The sequence below is a fragment of the Barbus barbus genome (genome assembly GCF_936440315.1).
Source record: "Barbus barbus genome assembly, chromosome: 43".
NCBI lineage: Eukaryota > Metazoa > Chordata > Actinopteri > Cypriniformes > Cyprinidae > Barbus > Barbus barbus.
The window spans coordinates 25,171,610-25,185,224 of record NC_136721.1 but is presented as its reverse complement, the minus strand read 5'-3'; the positions used below and the strand labels follow the sequence as shown (position 1 = coordinate 25,185,224).

The 13,615-nt window shown below is 36.6% G+C and overlaps 4 protein-coding genes across 6 annotated transcripts in view; all 4 read right to left on the bottom strand.

Annotated features, from left to right (window-relative positions):
- Positions 1-2,240, bottom strand: part of LOC306861924 (guanine nucleotide exchange factor subunit RIC1-like) — a 40,408-nt gene extending 38,168 nt beyond the window's left edge. The window contains exon 1 of the mRNA XM_079404411.1: positions 1,987-2,240. Within this exon, the coding sequence (XP_079260537.1) occupies positions 1,987-2,127 (141 nt within the window). The 5' untranslated portion in view covers positions 2,128-2,240. The remainder of the gene's footprint in view (positions 1-1,986) is intronic.
- LOC306861931 (uncharacterized protein) overlaps positions 1-13,615 on the bottom strand; it is a 1,169,885-nt gene that overhangs the window by 222,646 nt on the left and 933,624 nt on the right. The window lies entirely within an intron of this gene.
- LOC306862381 (UPF0729 protein C18orf32 homolog) lies at positions 3,444-5,368 on the bottom strand. The gene is made up of 3 exons (XM_079405167.1): positions 5,358-5,368; positions 4,543-4,694; positions 3,444-3,755 (listed from the first exon to the last, which is right to left on the bottom strand). The coding sequence occupies exons 2-3, from the start codon at positions 4,690-4,692 to the stop codon at positions 3,681-3,683; spliced, it is 225 nt and encodes a 74-aa protein (XP_079261293.1). The 5' UTR covers positions 4,693-4,694; positions 5,358-5,368; the 3' UTR covers positions 3,444-3,680.
- The window catches only part of LOC306862654 (lysosome membrane protein 2-like), a 33,795-nt gene continuing 27,430 nt past the window's right edge, over positions 7,251-13,615 (bottom strand). The window contains exons 11-13 of one of the 3 annotated variants that reach the window (XR_013783594.1): positions 13,420-13,572; positions 9,973-10,497; positions 7,251-9,556 (exon numbers count right to left, since the gene is read on the bottom strand). Coding sequence is in view for 1 of the 3 variants with exons in the window: in XM_079405567.1 (XP_079261693.1) it covers positions 10,390-10,497; positions 13,420-13,572 (261 nt within the window). In the remaining 2 variants the exon portion in view is untranslated. Of the gene's footprint in view, positions 10,498-13,419; positions 13,573-13,615 lie in introns of all 3 variants that reach the window. The other 2 variants (XR_013783595.1, XM_079405567.1) reach the window with 2 other exon arrangements.

The window sequence follows — 13,615 nt, the reverse complement described above, 5'->3', positions numbered from 1 at the left end:
TTGTAGAAATGTGTCTCTGCATCAGTGTCTCAGCAATGGATGCTCTGCAGTGAATGGGTGCCGTCAGAATGAGAGTCCAAACAGCTGATAAAAACATCACAATAATCCACACCACTCCAGTCCATCAGTTAACATCTGGAGAAGACTAAAGATGAAACAAATCCATCAAGACATTAACTAAAATACAAGTCCATAATCCATAATAACTCTTCCTCCAGTGAAAAAGTGTTCTGGTCTGAATCAGGAGAGAAATCTGCACAGATCAAGCAGCGTTTACAAGACAAAACGAGATGGAAATTTTCACTGGAGGAAGCGTTATAACGAACTCAATTTTAGTAAAAAGAATCTTGATTTGTTTCAGCTTTTGTCTTCTCCAGATGTTAACTGATGGACTGGAGTGGTGTGGATTACTGTGATGTTTTTATCAGACTCTCATTCTGACGGCACCCATTCACTGCAGAGCATCCATTGCTGAGACACTGATGCAGAGACACATTTCTACAAACCTGATGAAGAAACAAACTCATCCTAATCTTGGATGGCCTGAGGGTGAGCACATTTTCAGCTAATTAGGACATAATTAAATCTTCAATTGTCATTAAACTGTTACTCTACATGTGAAAATTAAGCAAAAGTAGGCACATGCATGCAGGCATTTGCAGTCCTAGTTTGCTTTTTGCAACAAACCGATGTTCTCGTCTCCTGAATCTCCTAGTGCCTTTGAATCTCCTAGTGCCCTAGTTTCCACACCAGCACCGCTGGAGACACACAGGTGAGAGTCTCTAGCATCAAACATCACCTCACACAGGTGAGACGCCCCATGACGCCGCAAGACACAAACCTTCAAATGTTCAAGTCAACAAGACGAGTTAAACCGAAACTGAAAAAAAGCTGTTTAAGATTCAATTAGTGCAAATGTATGACTTTAAACTAAACAAAATAAGATCATTATAAGGTTCGAACCTGGCAATCACCACAGAACTATAACCACTAAGCCACATCACCAACATTACACCCTAAATGCTGACATTGGGACAGTTTTTTTTGTATTTTTTTTTACCTTGATGAACCAGATGTTAAATTAAGATTAATGCATCATGGACTAAATCCCACAACCTTGCGTTACCAGTTTATGTTTCCACCCGGCTGAAACTGATTCACAAGAATCACCCATTTTGGGATTTGAACCTGTAGACTCCGAGTAAACACTGATGCTCAAACACTAAACCACAGCACTTCACAAGTGAGCTATTTTGTATATTTACAGCCATCTAAAACAGATAAGATTCAAACCTACATCCACTGGGTTCTCATTTTAACCACTAAACCACACACTTAAAACTAAGCAATTGTTTAACTAGATTAATCAGATAATCTTTAACGCTACTAAACAAAGCAGGATTAATATATTCTGAAGTTTGAACCTTTGGCTCACCAACCCTGATCATTTACCACTAAACCACAGCATCCTGCAGTTGAAATGAAAATGCAGTCCTTGCAGCAAGTGAACTAGATTAACCAGTTTATAAGCATTTAAACTCTTAACCAGCTGGTTTAAAGTCAGCTTAATCCTGATTCTGTTGAATCATCCATTCTTAAATTTGAATCTTTGTGTCACAAACAGATCCTTTACCACTAAACCACATCATCCATCAATTCTGTAACTCAAACCTTCCTAAGCCACTTCCGGTTACCCAGCATTTAAAGAATCAGTTCACCCAAAAATGAAAATTCTGTCATTAATTATTCATTACTTAGTTTCTGGACCTGGGAACATTTCAGTTGCGTTGCGGTCTATGCAGGGTCAGAGAGTTCTCAGATTTCATCAGAAATATCTTAATTTGTGTTCTGAAGATGAACGAATGTGTTACGAGTTTGGAACGAGATGAGGGGAGTAATTAAGGACAGAATTTCATTTTGGGGTCAACTATCCAACAGCTAATGATTGAAAGCACTGTTTCCGGGTGAGTTTGAGGAGTTTCTCACCCTACTGAACCAGATGCTGATCTGGGTGTCGGACAGCACCGCCAGGTAGAACCGTTGCGCGCTGGGCTCGATCAGGAAGGGCCGCTCGCTGCTCCGGAGCGGACAGAGGAGCCTCCGCGGCCAGCCGCTCAGAAAATACATCACGATCCGGTTCCGACCCAAATCACTGCGACACCGGGGCGGACAGACTCCCTCCAGCGGCCTCCATTCACCAGAAGCACACTACAGCTCAGTCCGGGATCATATCAGCGGGATCCGGTGTCAGTTCGGATGCAAAACCCGCTTTATTTACTACTGCGAGCGAGACAGTGTAGAAGAAAAGCCCTGTAACGGAGCCACGGAAGCGGAAGCGGGTGTCACTGCGCGACTGGATCGCTGGTCTCTGTAATCCAAAGAGAAGTTTCGGATCCGAATTCGTCCCATGAATCCTCCACCGTCGCCATCTTTAGTCTCTTATTTATCCCGATCTGCGCTGCTTCTGAACGCTTTAGAGCGGGAACGGTATTTAAACGCGCGGTTATGACCGTTACCGCCGGTAGGGGGCGCGACGCGGCCCATAATGCATTGCGGTTAACGGCAAAACTCATTTAAAACGGACTGACAGGGTTTGAAATTATTTTTAAAAACAGAAATTTCTATATAAGCCTAATTTTATTTTAATTTTTGGTTTATATTTTGACCTTATATATATATATTAAGACATACAAATTATTTTGATTTTGTTTTAGCTTTAAGGAAGTTATTATCATCATAACAAGTGTGTCGCGTGCTCTCGGTCCCGCTCGATTTCTGATGTTCGTGACGTAACGTCAGTTCCTCGGAGCTGGAATAAACGCGTTCAGCTCGAGGTTCAGAACTCCGGCGCCTCCTGCCGGTGAACATGAGCAACTCTCACAGAAATAAACAAGAGCTTTAAAAAATAATGTAATAGCTACAATTATAAACAGATCAAATGTATAAAAAATATAAAATACTTGTGAAAAAATATATATTCGTAAACTAAATGAATGTGAAAAGCTTGGTTTTGATTCAGTTCAAAAGAATAAGCAATTTTAGCACTATATTTCTTTATTTTATTTGTTATTAAAAAGGTCCAAAATGCACATTGCTGATCAAAAGTTTACAATTTTTAATGTTTTTAAGGGAGTCTCTTCTGCTCATCAAGACTGCATTTATTTGAACAAAAAATACAGAAGAAAACTGTAATATTGTGAAATATTATTGCGATTTAAAAATACAGGTTTTCTATTTTAATGTACTTTAAAAGGTGATTTATTTCTGTGAAGTGCAGCTGTATTTTCAGCATCATTTCTCCCGTCTCCAGCATCACATGATCCTTCCAGCTTGTGAACAGCTTTCTATATCTGCATTGTTTCCGGATACGTAATCATGCATTTATTTGTCATTAAAATGATTCTCCATTGAAAGCCTCATGAGAATAAACAAGCAGCCACAAATAAATAATTCAGCATTTATTTTAAATGAAGCATCATAAGTTATACACAGAACATCTGGTCCGAGTGGAAGAGAAACATCAGTGAATGATCATGGAATCATAAAAACTAAATCTACAGATTACAACTTTTTATTAAACATATTCAAGTATTTCATGTCAGCAACGAGACAGGATCAGAGTGTGTGTCTATATATTAGTTTACATTTTAAGATATCAATCAGATGATTGCAGAGATCTGTCAGTCGGCTTTTTTATCAGCCACCGTCTTCGGCCTGTTTGCCGTGGATCCGTCTGCCGTTCCATTACATTCAGCCTGAAACACAGCGATGAACAGAACAACACTTACTGCTGATCAGAAACTAGCTCTGCTCGTCATAGAAGAAAATAAAAAACAAGAAGTTTGTAATGACATGAGAGTAAATAATCAGAGAAGTTTCAGTTTTGGGTTAATTATTCTAATAATATTTATATTATTAAATATATAATTTATATTTACAATTAATAATGTAAATGATGTTTTTTTTATAATTTAATTACATTTTTAAAAATAATATACTATTACATAATTATATATATATATATAAAATAAAATAATATTAATAATATTAAATGCTTATATATGTATATATGTATTGTTTAATATTTATATTCATTGTTAACAGTATATAATTAAATGTATATATTAAAATAATATTTAATATTAATTCAATAATAATTATTATTTAATATAAAACATGATGGCCTGGTTTCACAGACAGGGCTTAGACTAAGCCAGGATTAGGCCGTAGTTCAATAAGGACATTGAAGTAATTTTTATAAACATACCTTAGAAAAAAAAACATTACTGGTGTGTGTCTTGAGACAAAACAAAGGCACTGATATAATTTAATATCAGTCAGTTTCTTTCAGTTGAAACAGCTCAGATTTATATTTTAGTCTAGGACTAGACTTAAGCCTTGTCTGTGAACCCAGGGGTCTATAAATGCATTTATATTATGAACTATATAAATGTATTATTTAAAATAATATTTGTATTACTATTTACATATAATAATATATGATTAACTATATGATATTTGTATTGTACTGTACTGATTTACAGTGTCGTGGTGTTTCTGTGTCTCCTGCACGGCTGCTTTACTCCAGAAGCGGCTGATGAAGGGAGAGATGAGCGGATAGATGATGGGCTCCAGGAAGCGCTTATAAACCCACAGCAGCACAGGGATAACGATGCAGGGAATACAAACCATCTCTGACAGCACACTGAACACAAAACACAGGTTATTCAGATTTCAGCGCATGCACCAATCTTTCAAATGCTTTTGTGTTGACAAGTTTGAAATGTTCAACTCAAGTTGTCATTCTCTCTATTATTCCCCAGGCTTATGATTGTCTTATACACAGAGACACTGTCATGTTAGAATAGAAAAGAGTCCTGTCCAAACTGTTGCTATAAAATTAGAAGCACACAATTCCCTAGAATATCATTATATGCTTAAACATTAAGATTTGTACTCATAGAAATTACTAAAGTAGTCAAACATGTTCATTAGAAGGGGGTGCCAATACTTTTGGTAATATAGTGTACATACATGACCCTAACATGGTATTTGACCAAAAACATAGCAGCAGCAGTATAACCTTCTTATGTTATATTTCCTGACGTATATAATCAGAATATATAAAGCCTGATTTTTATACATTTTTATCTGAATCTTCACAATCATATTAAATATGATTAGAAATGATTAACTCGGTGTTAGCTCGCGGCTCTCTTCCTGTTTACAAATCACAAATCTGATCTAGAATTAAACACACACGCTTCATTCTTATGCTCTTATCATATATAAGAGCAGAAGATCATGTATTTAATTAAAAAATACGCTAAAACGCAGTAAATCTGTGTAGAACTCACCTTGTTCTGCGTGAGCTGAACTAATATTTAGTAACGCGGAACGACGCTGAGTTTGTGGCGTCACTGTCAGAGAGACGCCGCTGGCGCTGCTTTACTGCTGCTGGCGCCACCCTGCGGCGCGGAGGAGCAACGACACCCACAGAACAGCAACATTAACATAACATAACATAACATAAAATAAAATACAATAGACTAAAATAAAATAATAAATAAAAAATAACATAAAATAAGATACTAAATAAATAAATAAAATAAAATATAAATAAAATAAAATAAAAGCACATAAAATAAATTATAAATAAAATAAAATAACAAAATAAATAAAATTAAATTAAAAAATACATAAAATAAATAAATAAAAAAATAAATAACATAAAATTAAATAAAATAAAATACAAAATAAAATAACAAAATTAAATTAAATTAAATTAAATATAAAACAAAATAAAATAACATAAAAAATAAAATAAAATAAAATTTGCCAAACAGTTCTGGCTGTATACAGTAATTACAAAGGCATAATCTTTAGTTGATCTGATTATACAAAGTTATTACACTGTGTTACCAATGAAATCAAACATTTTATTTTTAGGTCTTTGCTGGGACACATTAGCATTACCTATAATTACATTTATTACTTTAATGTTTATCCAAAACAGCTTACAAATGAGGAAAAAGTAGCTCATCACCAACACATTTTCAGTAAAATAATATTGAACAATAGTCTCGTGTAACCTGTAATAAGTGATAACCTGCAACTGTTACCTTAAAGAGTTATTTTTACCCAATTTAACCCATAACAATGAGTTTTTCTGATACAAATTAATGTGTTTAGGTTGATTCAGTGCATGGTGTGACTTAAATAAAACCAGTTCATTTAAGATTTACCATTTAAGGATACTATTTATGTTTTACAAGAAAAAAAAAACATAAGTAAAATGGAGTTATTGTAAATAATTACAATTCAATTAAATTTTTTTATTGTCATTGTCATAGTAATTAAGAATGAAATATCGTTGGAGCATCCTCACTGCATAGCAATGGTAACCAAGTGCAAAGTGATGCAGTCCAGTCACAGTTATTGTTGTGGTGGGATGTAATGTGTGCCTATAGATATGGGCAGAATGTGGGGAGATTGTCTGTTTAGCAGCCTCGGATGTTTTGCACACATCTTAGACAGCGAGTGGGGAAGATAGTGCTCATTTCTGGAAGAGTAGTTCTGATGATCGTCCCGCTATTCTGACCACTCGCTGAAGTGCCTGCTGGAAAACCACACTAGGAATCCATAAGATAAAACACTAGTAATGCCACAGTTGTAAAAATTCACCATTAGCTGCCTGGGAATTATGGCACTCTTCAGTTTCCTCAGATAGTAGAGGTGTTGTTGGGCTTTTCCTACAACTGAGGCAGTATTAGTGCTCCATCCAGGACAGGTCCTCCGATACAGTCACCCCCACAAATGTCAAATCTGTCACTCTCTCCACACCTCATTGCCGATAGAGAGTGGAGAGTGTTTGCATTGTCCAGTTTTGTGGAAATCACAATCGCAATGGCGTCCTCAGTCGACCTGTTGCAAACTGGTATGGGTCAAGTGTTGATGGTCTTGCTTCCTTAATGTGTTTGATGATCAACCTCTCCAGGCATTTGGCTGGGACGGAGGTAAGTGCCACAGGTCTGTAATCATTTAGACACTTGACATTAGACTGTTTGGGAATGGGTACTATTGTGGCTGCCTTAAAGCAGGCAGGGACCCATGATGTGGGCAGTGACATATTATAGATGGAAGTGAAGACATCCACTAACTCGGCCGCACAGTGCTTCCTGGGGTTGGTATGATTATGATAAAAATCTATTATAAAACACATGGAATAGAAAACAAACTGACCAAAGAAGTGCCTTTCAAAAAGACTTTTATTGTATTTTCTTATAAATCCACAGGAGAAAGGCTTAATTTATATACAAAACTGTATAATTATTTGTGCAGTCTGAATATAGAAATCTAAGAGCCGGACAGATGCAGAAGACATTAAACAGTCTGTGTTGAAAGATGGAAGGCCACTGAGTTTTCTAGTTTATACACTGATGAAGGCAAGATTCTGCATCATTAACATCTGAAATGCTGAACGACACCAAAGGCATTTAAACCACGTTACATTCAGTCTCATGCACTGTCATTTGAGCTCAAACATCCCCCCCCCCCCCCCTCATTGACATCAAAGCGAATCAAACTCATTTAGTGCAATATTTGTTTCTTGATTGATTTCAATCATGTCTGGCACATCAATATAACAGATATTGAAACCAGTGACCATCTGGAAAAACACAGTGCGTTAAACGTGCAGCTTCAGAATTATAGTTAATATTATGTATTTTAGTGCAATATGATAATATATACCTTGAGTTATGATAAGAGGTTATTTTGTTATGATTTTGCATCTAGTTTGAGGAAAGGCAGCACAAACACATTAAACAGTAACATGTGATCCTGTCCGCTAAACATATAAAATATACAGATTGAACCTCTGAAAATACTTCTGTTCATATTCCAGAAAACCTCCTGAAATATTAGTTCAGTAACACTAAAAGAACTGCAATCTCATTGCAATCCCGCAATCTAATAATACTAACAAGATGATCTTCATTCAGAACAACTCTCATCTAAAATCATTCAGACAGGCGTCTGTGATCAGTGTTTGAGGATCAAAGATCACATCTACAGACAGCAGACGTGAGATTACATTACCCGTCAAACCATTCTGAAGGGAAGATTTTTAAGGTCTTTAAAGAAGTCTCTTCTGCTCACCAAGCCTGCATTTATTCGATCCAAAATACAGCAAAAGCAGTAAAATTGTGAAATATTTTTACTATTTAAAATAACTGCTTTCTATTTGAATATATTTTAAAATGTAATTTATTTCTGTGATCAAAGCTGAATTTTCAGCATCATTACCCCAGTCTTCAGTGATCCTTTAGAAATCATTGTAATATGCTGCTCAAGAAACATTCTTATTATTAACAATATTTAAAAGAGTTGAGTAAATTATTTCAGGATACTTAGATGAATAGAAAGATCCAAAGGTCAACATTTATCTGAAATAAAAAGCTTTTGTTACTTTATACAGTATCAATTCTACTCTGTTTTCAACAATAACAATTTTTTTTTTTTTTTAGCAGCAAATCAGAATATTAGAATGATTTCTGAAGGAGTAATGATACTAATTTATTATCACAGGAATAAATTACATTATAAAATATATTCAAATAGAAAAGTTATTTTAAATAATTAGTAAAAATATTTCATAATTTTGCAGTTTTTGCTGTACTTTGGATCAAATAAATGCAGGGTTGGTGAGCAGAAGAGAATACTTGAAAAAAAAACATGAATAATTTTGCTGTTCAAAAACTTTTGACTGGTCGTGTACACATTCCACAACATCACATCAACAAATACTGAATTATTAAATGTTAACTTAGTATTTTACACTTATGAATTCAAGGCACAGTGATGTGATGTCAGCTCTTGACTGAAATAAAACAACGCAATGGTTTGTAACTAAAGGCACAGCAGGTTCAGTCACATGTGGGTCGTTCACACAGGACGGTTGCGTTATTGTTTGTGTATTACCGCTTCTGTTCTGTTGCGCTGATCTCAGTCCAGGTGTTTAAATGCAGGAACACATCCTGTGTGAACAGACCATTTGGTAACACAAATATAGAGTTGTTTTGTTTGGCCTTTTAAGAGGTTATAAACTCTGAACATAGTGTCTGATTGTTAAAGGTGCTGCAAGTGATTTCAGGAGCTTTTTCAGATTCAATCGCACACACACACACACACACACCTTTTTGTGCTTAACCCCGTCCACTAAATGACATGCATGTCCCCTATATGAGAAACTCCACCCCCTGAGACACACCCTCTGTCAAACTATGCCCACTGACACACACGCCCCCTATTAAACTCCACCCACTAAAAGACACAAACACACACCTTTTATGCCAAATTCCACCCACTAAGATAGACACACCCTCTGTATCAAACCCCGCCCACCAAACTGAGGTCTGCAAATCAAAACATGCAAAATGACTGACAGGGTTTCTGATTGGCTAAAAACAGGCCGCTCCCCTTCACTCCAAAAAAAAAAAGGCCTACATTTAATTTTTATGTATATGAATTGCATTACCAACCTGAAAAACTTAATGTGATGCATATTTGTCCATCGCGTATAAATGAAAGCGGTCAGATTTCTGTAAAAGCACTAATAAACAGAATGCGTTCTAAATACACAAATAACCAGCTTTATATATTTAACATCAATAAATCCAACTTGTTTAATACTCATGCATTTGAACTAACTGAATATTGCTTGTTCCACAGCTATAGTCATATCTGAGCTATGTTCATACTTTTGAACTTGTTTTCACAATAAACAGATTTATGCTGATTCTAAGCCATTTGTATGAATGCATTTAGAAAATATGATTATTTAAATACAATCAAATAAATGCATATAGTTGATTATTATTATTATGTTGTTGTTGTTGTTTTGCATTTAGAAATCTGACCACATTATGTGTGACTGACAAATTATGCATCACATTAAGTTTATTAATTTATGTTAAAACAATGTAAGCCAAATTTGACATTGAATTCAAACACATAAATCTTGATTTCACTAAGTGCTGAGTAATCAGACGGACATGTGGGTGTCACTTGGGTCAGAATTGAATGTGATGTGATCTCTCAACATTTGATGTGTGATGCTCCTAAAAAAAATCACTGACAGCAGCTTTAATGTCACTCAAAGTGTTTAGATATGAAAGGAAACAGATGCTGATTGAGCCTGAAGTGTGTGTGTTCTTCAGTCCTTCATCCAGATGCTCGTTTGCTCACGGTGTCAATCCTGAGGAGGAGTCAGTGTGTGAATCATGACGACTGACACACACACACTACTCTACTGAGAGTGGCAGCATCTGTGAGACACACACACACACACACACACACACACACACACACACACACACACACAGCTGTTTAAGACTTGTCCACGGGTGTCATGCCGATATAAGTGCCGTTTTTCTCGTCTTGATCGTCCGCTTTGGCGCTCACAGGAGCGTATGACGTGTCTTTCTTCACAGACGGCTGCAAGAAAGAAAGAAAAGACAATAAAACTGGTTTATATTTCCATATATGAAATAGATTGCCATATGAAGTAAAAACATAGGAAACATGTTAGAAACTTATTAAAATAAAACGAAATATGTATGTTTATGTGTGTAATACATTTTTGGACATATGTATATCATGTACATGTATATTCATTCTGAAACCTGTCATAACATGATGATATTATATAAGTAAATATAAGAAAAGCATTACAAAAACATTGTTTTAATAAAGTTGCATATAAAAAATATAATATATATTGTTGACATACATGGCTGCTGCAAATAAAATCATCATATAGATATTATTAACCAAAATATTAGCAAGCAAACACAGCACAGAATGGTTACTAGGTTAGTGAAGTGATCATGAGAGCAGCAAGTGGCCGTTAGTCACTTCAGGAAATCCTGAGTTATGACAGGAAATAAATTCATTCATATAAACCACAAACAGAAGAACAGCAAGCTTTGGATGAAACCTCAACTCCATCAGATACAGAAAACTAGTCACAGACACACCACCGGTCTTTACTTTATACAGTATATTCAATTGGTGTAAATGAAAACGTTTAAAACAATTGAAAAACTTTTAAAAAAAAAAAATAATTATTAAGAATATTCTGTTTTATTCATCATATTTTCTCATATTTACTGTTTTACTTTTTGTAACGTGCTTTAATCTGCTATTAACTATTTTTCCTGTAACATTTCAGTCGGATGTTCATCTAAACATTACCAACCGTTCAGAGAACACTCCCATGATGTTTACAAAATTATAAAATGGAATGTTCCCTTTATGTTTTCTTATGTTTGCATAACTGAGAAAAATGTTTTTAAATATTTGAAAACCTGGACAGAAATGCTTTTAAAATGCTTTTGCATTGTGAATAATCAGAACTAATGTTTTCATAAAATAATGGGAATGCTAGAAAAATAACATGTATTTGTTGGCTGGGTGAAGATTGAGTTACAATCATATCAGTTTCATCTCAGCACTGGTTAATTTTCTCAAGCTCCACACATCCTTTAGTTTTCTCTGCTCTACAGCAGCGACTCATGTGAATGAGGTGGATTCATAAAGGCTGAACTGGAAGAATAGCGTTTGGCTTCCAAAACAAACCCACTCAGAACAAATGGTCTGACGGCAGCTTTAGTGCGTGTGAACCGAGCTGACAGAGAATGCCACATTTCTGTGGATCACTTCAAATTTTAGTGGGAAAGTGAAGAATAAGCTGGAGAATAATGGAGATTTTTCTGAAAAGTCTTAACTTTCCCACACACACACACACACACACACAGACACATGTTGGTTTTTGTGGTTTATGGGGACTCTCCATAGGCGTAATGGTTTTTATACTGAACAAACTGTGTGTGCTATTGCCCTACACCAACCCTACACCTAAACTTAGCCCTCACAGGAGACTTTGTGCAGTTTTTAGATTTTCAAAAAAACACCATTTAGTATGTTTTTTAAGCCTTTTGAATTACGGGGACATAGGCAGTGTCCTCATAAACCACCTTCATATTGTAATACCTCTGTCATACCCATGTCATTATACACATTTGTGTCCTCATAAACCACATAAACATGCACACACACACACACACACACACACACTTTGTGACCTTCGAGACAAACTTTACATTTAAATAGCTGGAAGTTTGAAGTAGTTTGAAAAGTCTCTCAGACAGACTGATCACTGTGGTTGCTAAGGCGTTCTGTGTGAGAGCAAAGACATAGCCATACATTTGCTATTGTGTCCTTATTTTTTGCCAAAGTGTTGCTAGGGCTTGCTGAGTGGTTGTTATGGTGTTCTGGGTTTGGGTGGTCCGGGGAAATGAGAAGACCAGCATAGCTAGGGTGTTGCTAGGCAGTTAAGGTGTTCTAGGTGGTTGCTAGGGTATTCTGCGTAGTTAATAGGGCAAGAAGACCAGAGTTGCAAGGATGTTGCTAGGCGGTTGTTAAGGTGTTTTGACTGGTTTCTAGGGTATTCTGAGTTGCTGCCAGGGTGTTGTTAGGGTGTTCTGGGGAAATATTAAAAGCAAAGTTGCTAAGGTGTTGCTAGACAGTTGTTAGTGTGTTCTGAATAGTTACTAGGGTGTTTTGGGTAGTTATTAGGGGGTTACTAGGCAGTTGCTAGGGTGTTACAAGAGAGTTCTTAGGGTGTTTCTGGGGAAATAAGAAGACCAAAGTTGCTAGGGTGTTGCTAGGTGGCTGTTAGGGTGTTACTAGGCAGTTGTTTGGGTGTTCTGGGGAAATAAAAAGATTATTGTTGCTAGGGTGTTGCTAAGTGGTTATCTTGTTCTGGGTGGTTGCTACCGTGTTACTAGGTGGTTGTAGGGTGTTCTAGGGAAATGGGAAGACCAGACTTGCTACAGTGTTACTAAGTGGTTGTCAGGGTGTTCTGGATGGTTACTAAGAAGTTACTATGGTGTTCTGGGTGGTTAATAGGGTGTTACTAGGCAGTTGCTAGGATGTTACTAGAGAGCTCTTAGGGTGTTTCTGGGGAAATAAGAAGACCAAAGTTGCTAGGGTGTTGCAAGGTTGGCGGTTAGGGTGTTACTAGACAGTTGTTAGGGTGTTCTGGGGAAATGAGAAGACTAATGTTACTAGGGTGTTGCTAAGTGGCTGTTATGGTGTTCTGGGTGGTTGCTACTGTGTTACTAGATGGTTGCAGGGTGTTCTAGAGAAATGGGAAGACCAGACTTGCTACAGTGTTGCTAAGTGGTTGTTAGGTTCTGGATGGTTATTAGGCAGTTGCTTGGGTGTTGCCAGGCAGTTGTTAGGGTGTTACTAGGCGGTTATTAAGATGTTTTGGGAAATGAGAAGACCAGAGCTTCTAGGGTGTTCTGTGTGGTTGCTAAGTGGTTGCTTTTGTTGCTAGGGTGGTTGTATTACCTTGTTCTGATAGAAGCGGATGACGAGGATGATGCAGACGAGCAGCAGAATGACTCCCAGAGCCATGAGGGCAAGCGGGAAATGAGAGACCAGAGTCACAATCAGCAGCAGCTTCTGAATCCTCGCGGCCGAAGCGTCGTCAATCACCACCGACTGCAAAAACACAGCAGACAAACATCCAGCGGTTTTATAGGAG

Coding starts and splice junctions, on each gene's coding strand:
- LOC306862381 (XM_079405167.1), bottom strand. CDS start 4,692: ATGGTTTGTATTCCCTGCATCGTTATCCCTGTGCTGCTGTGGGTTTAT. Junction 3,756..4,542: donor CACAGAAACACCACGACACT/GTAAATCAGTAC, acceptor GCTGTGTTTCAG/GCTGAATGTAATGGAACGGC.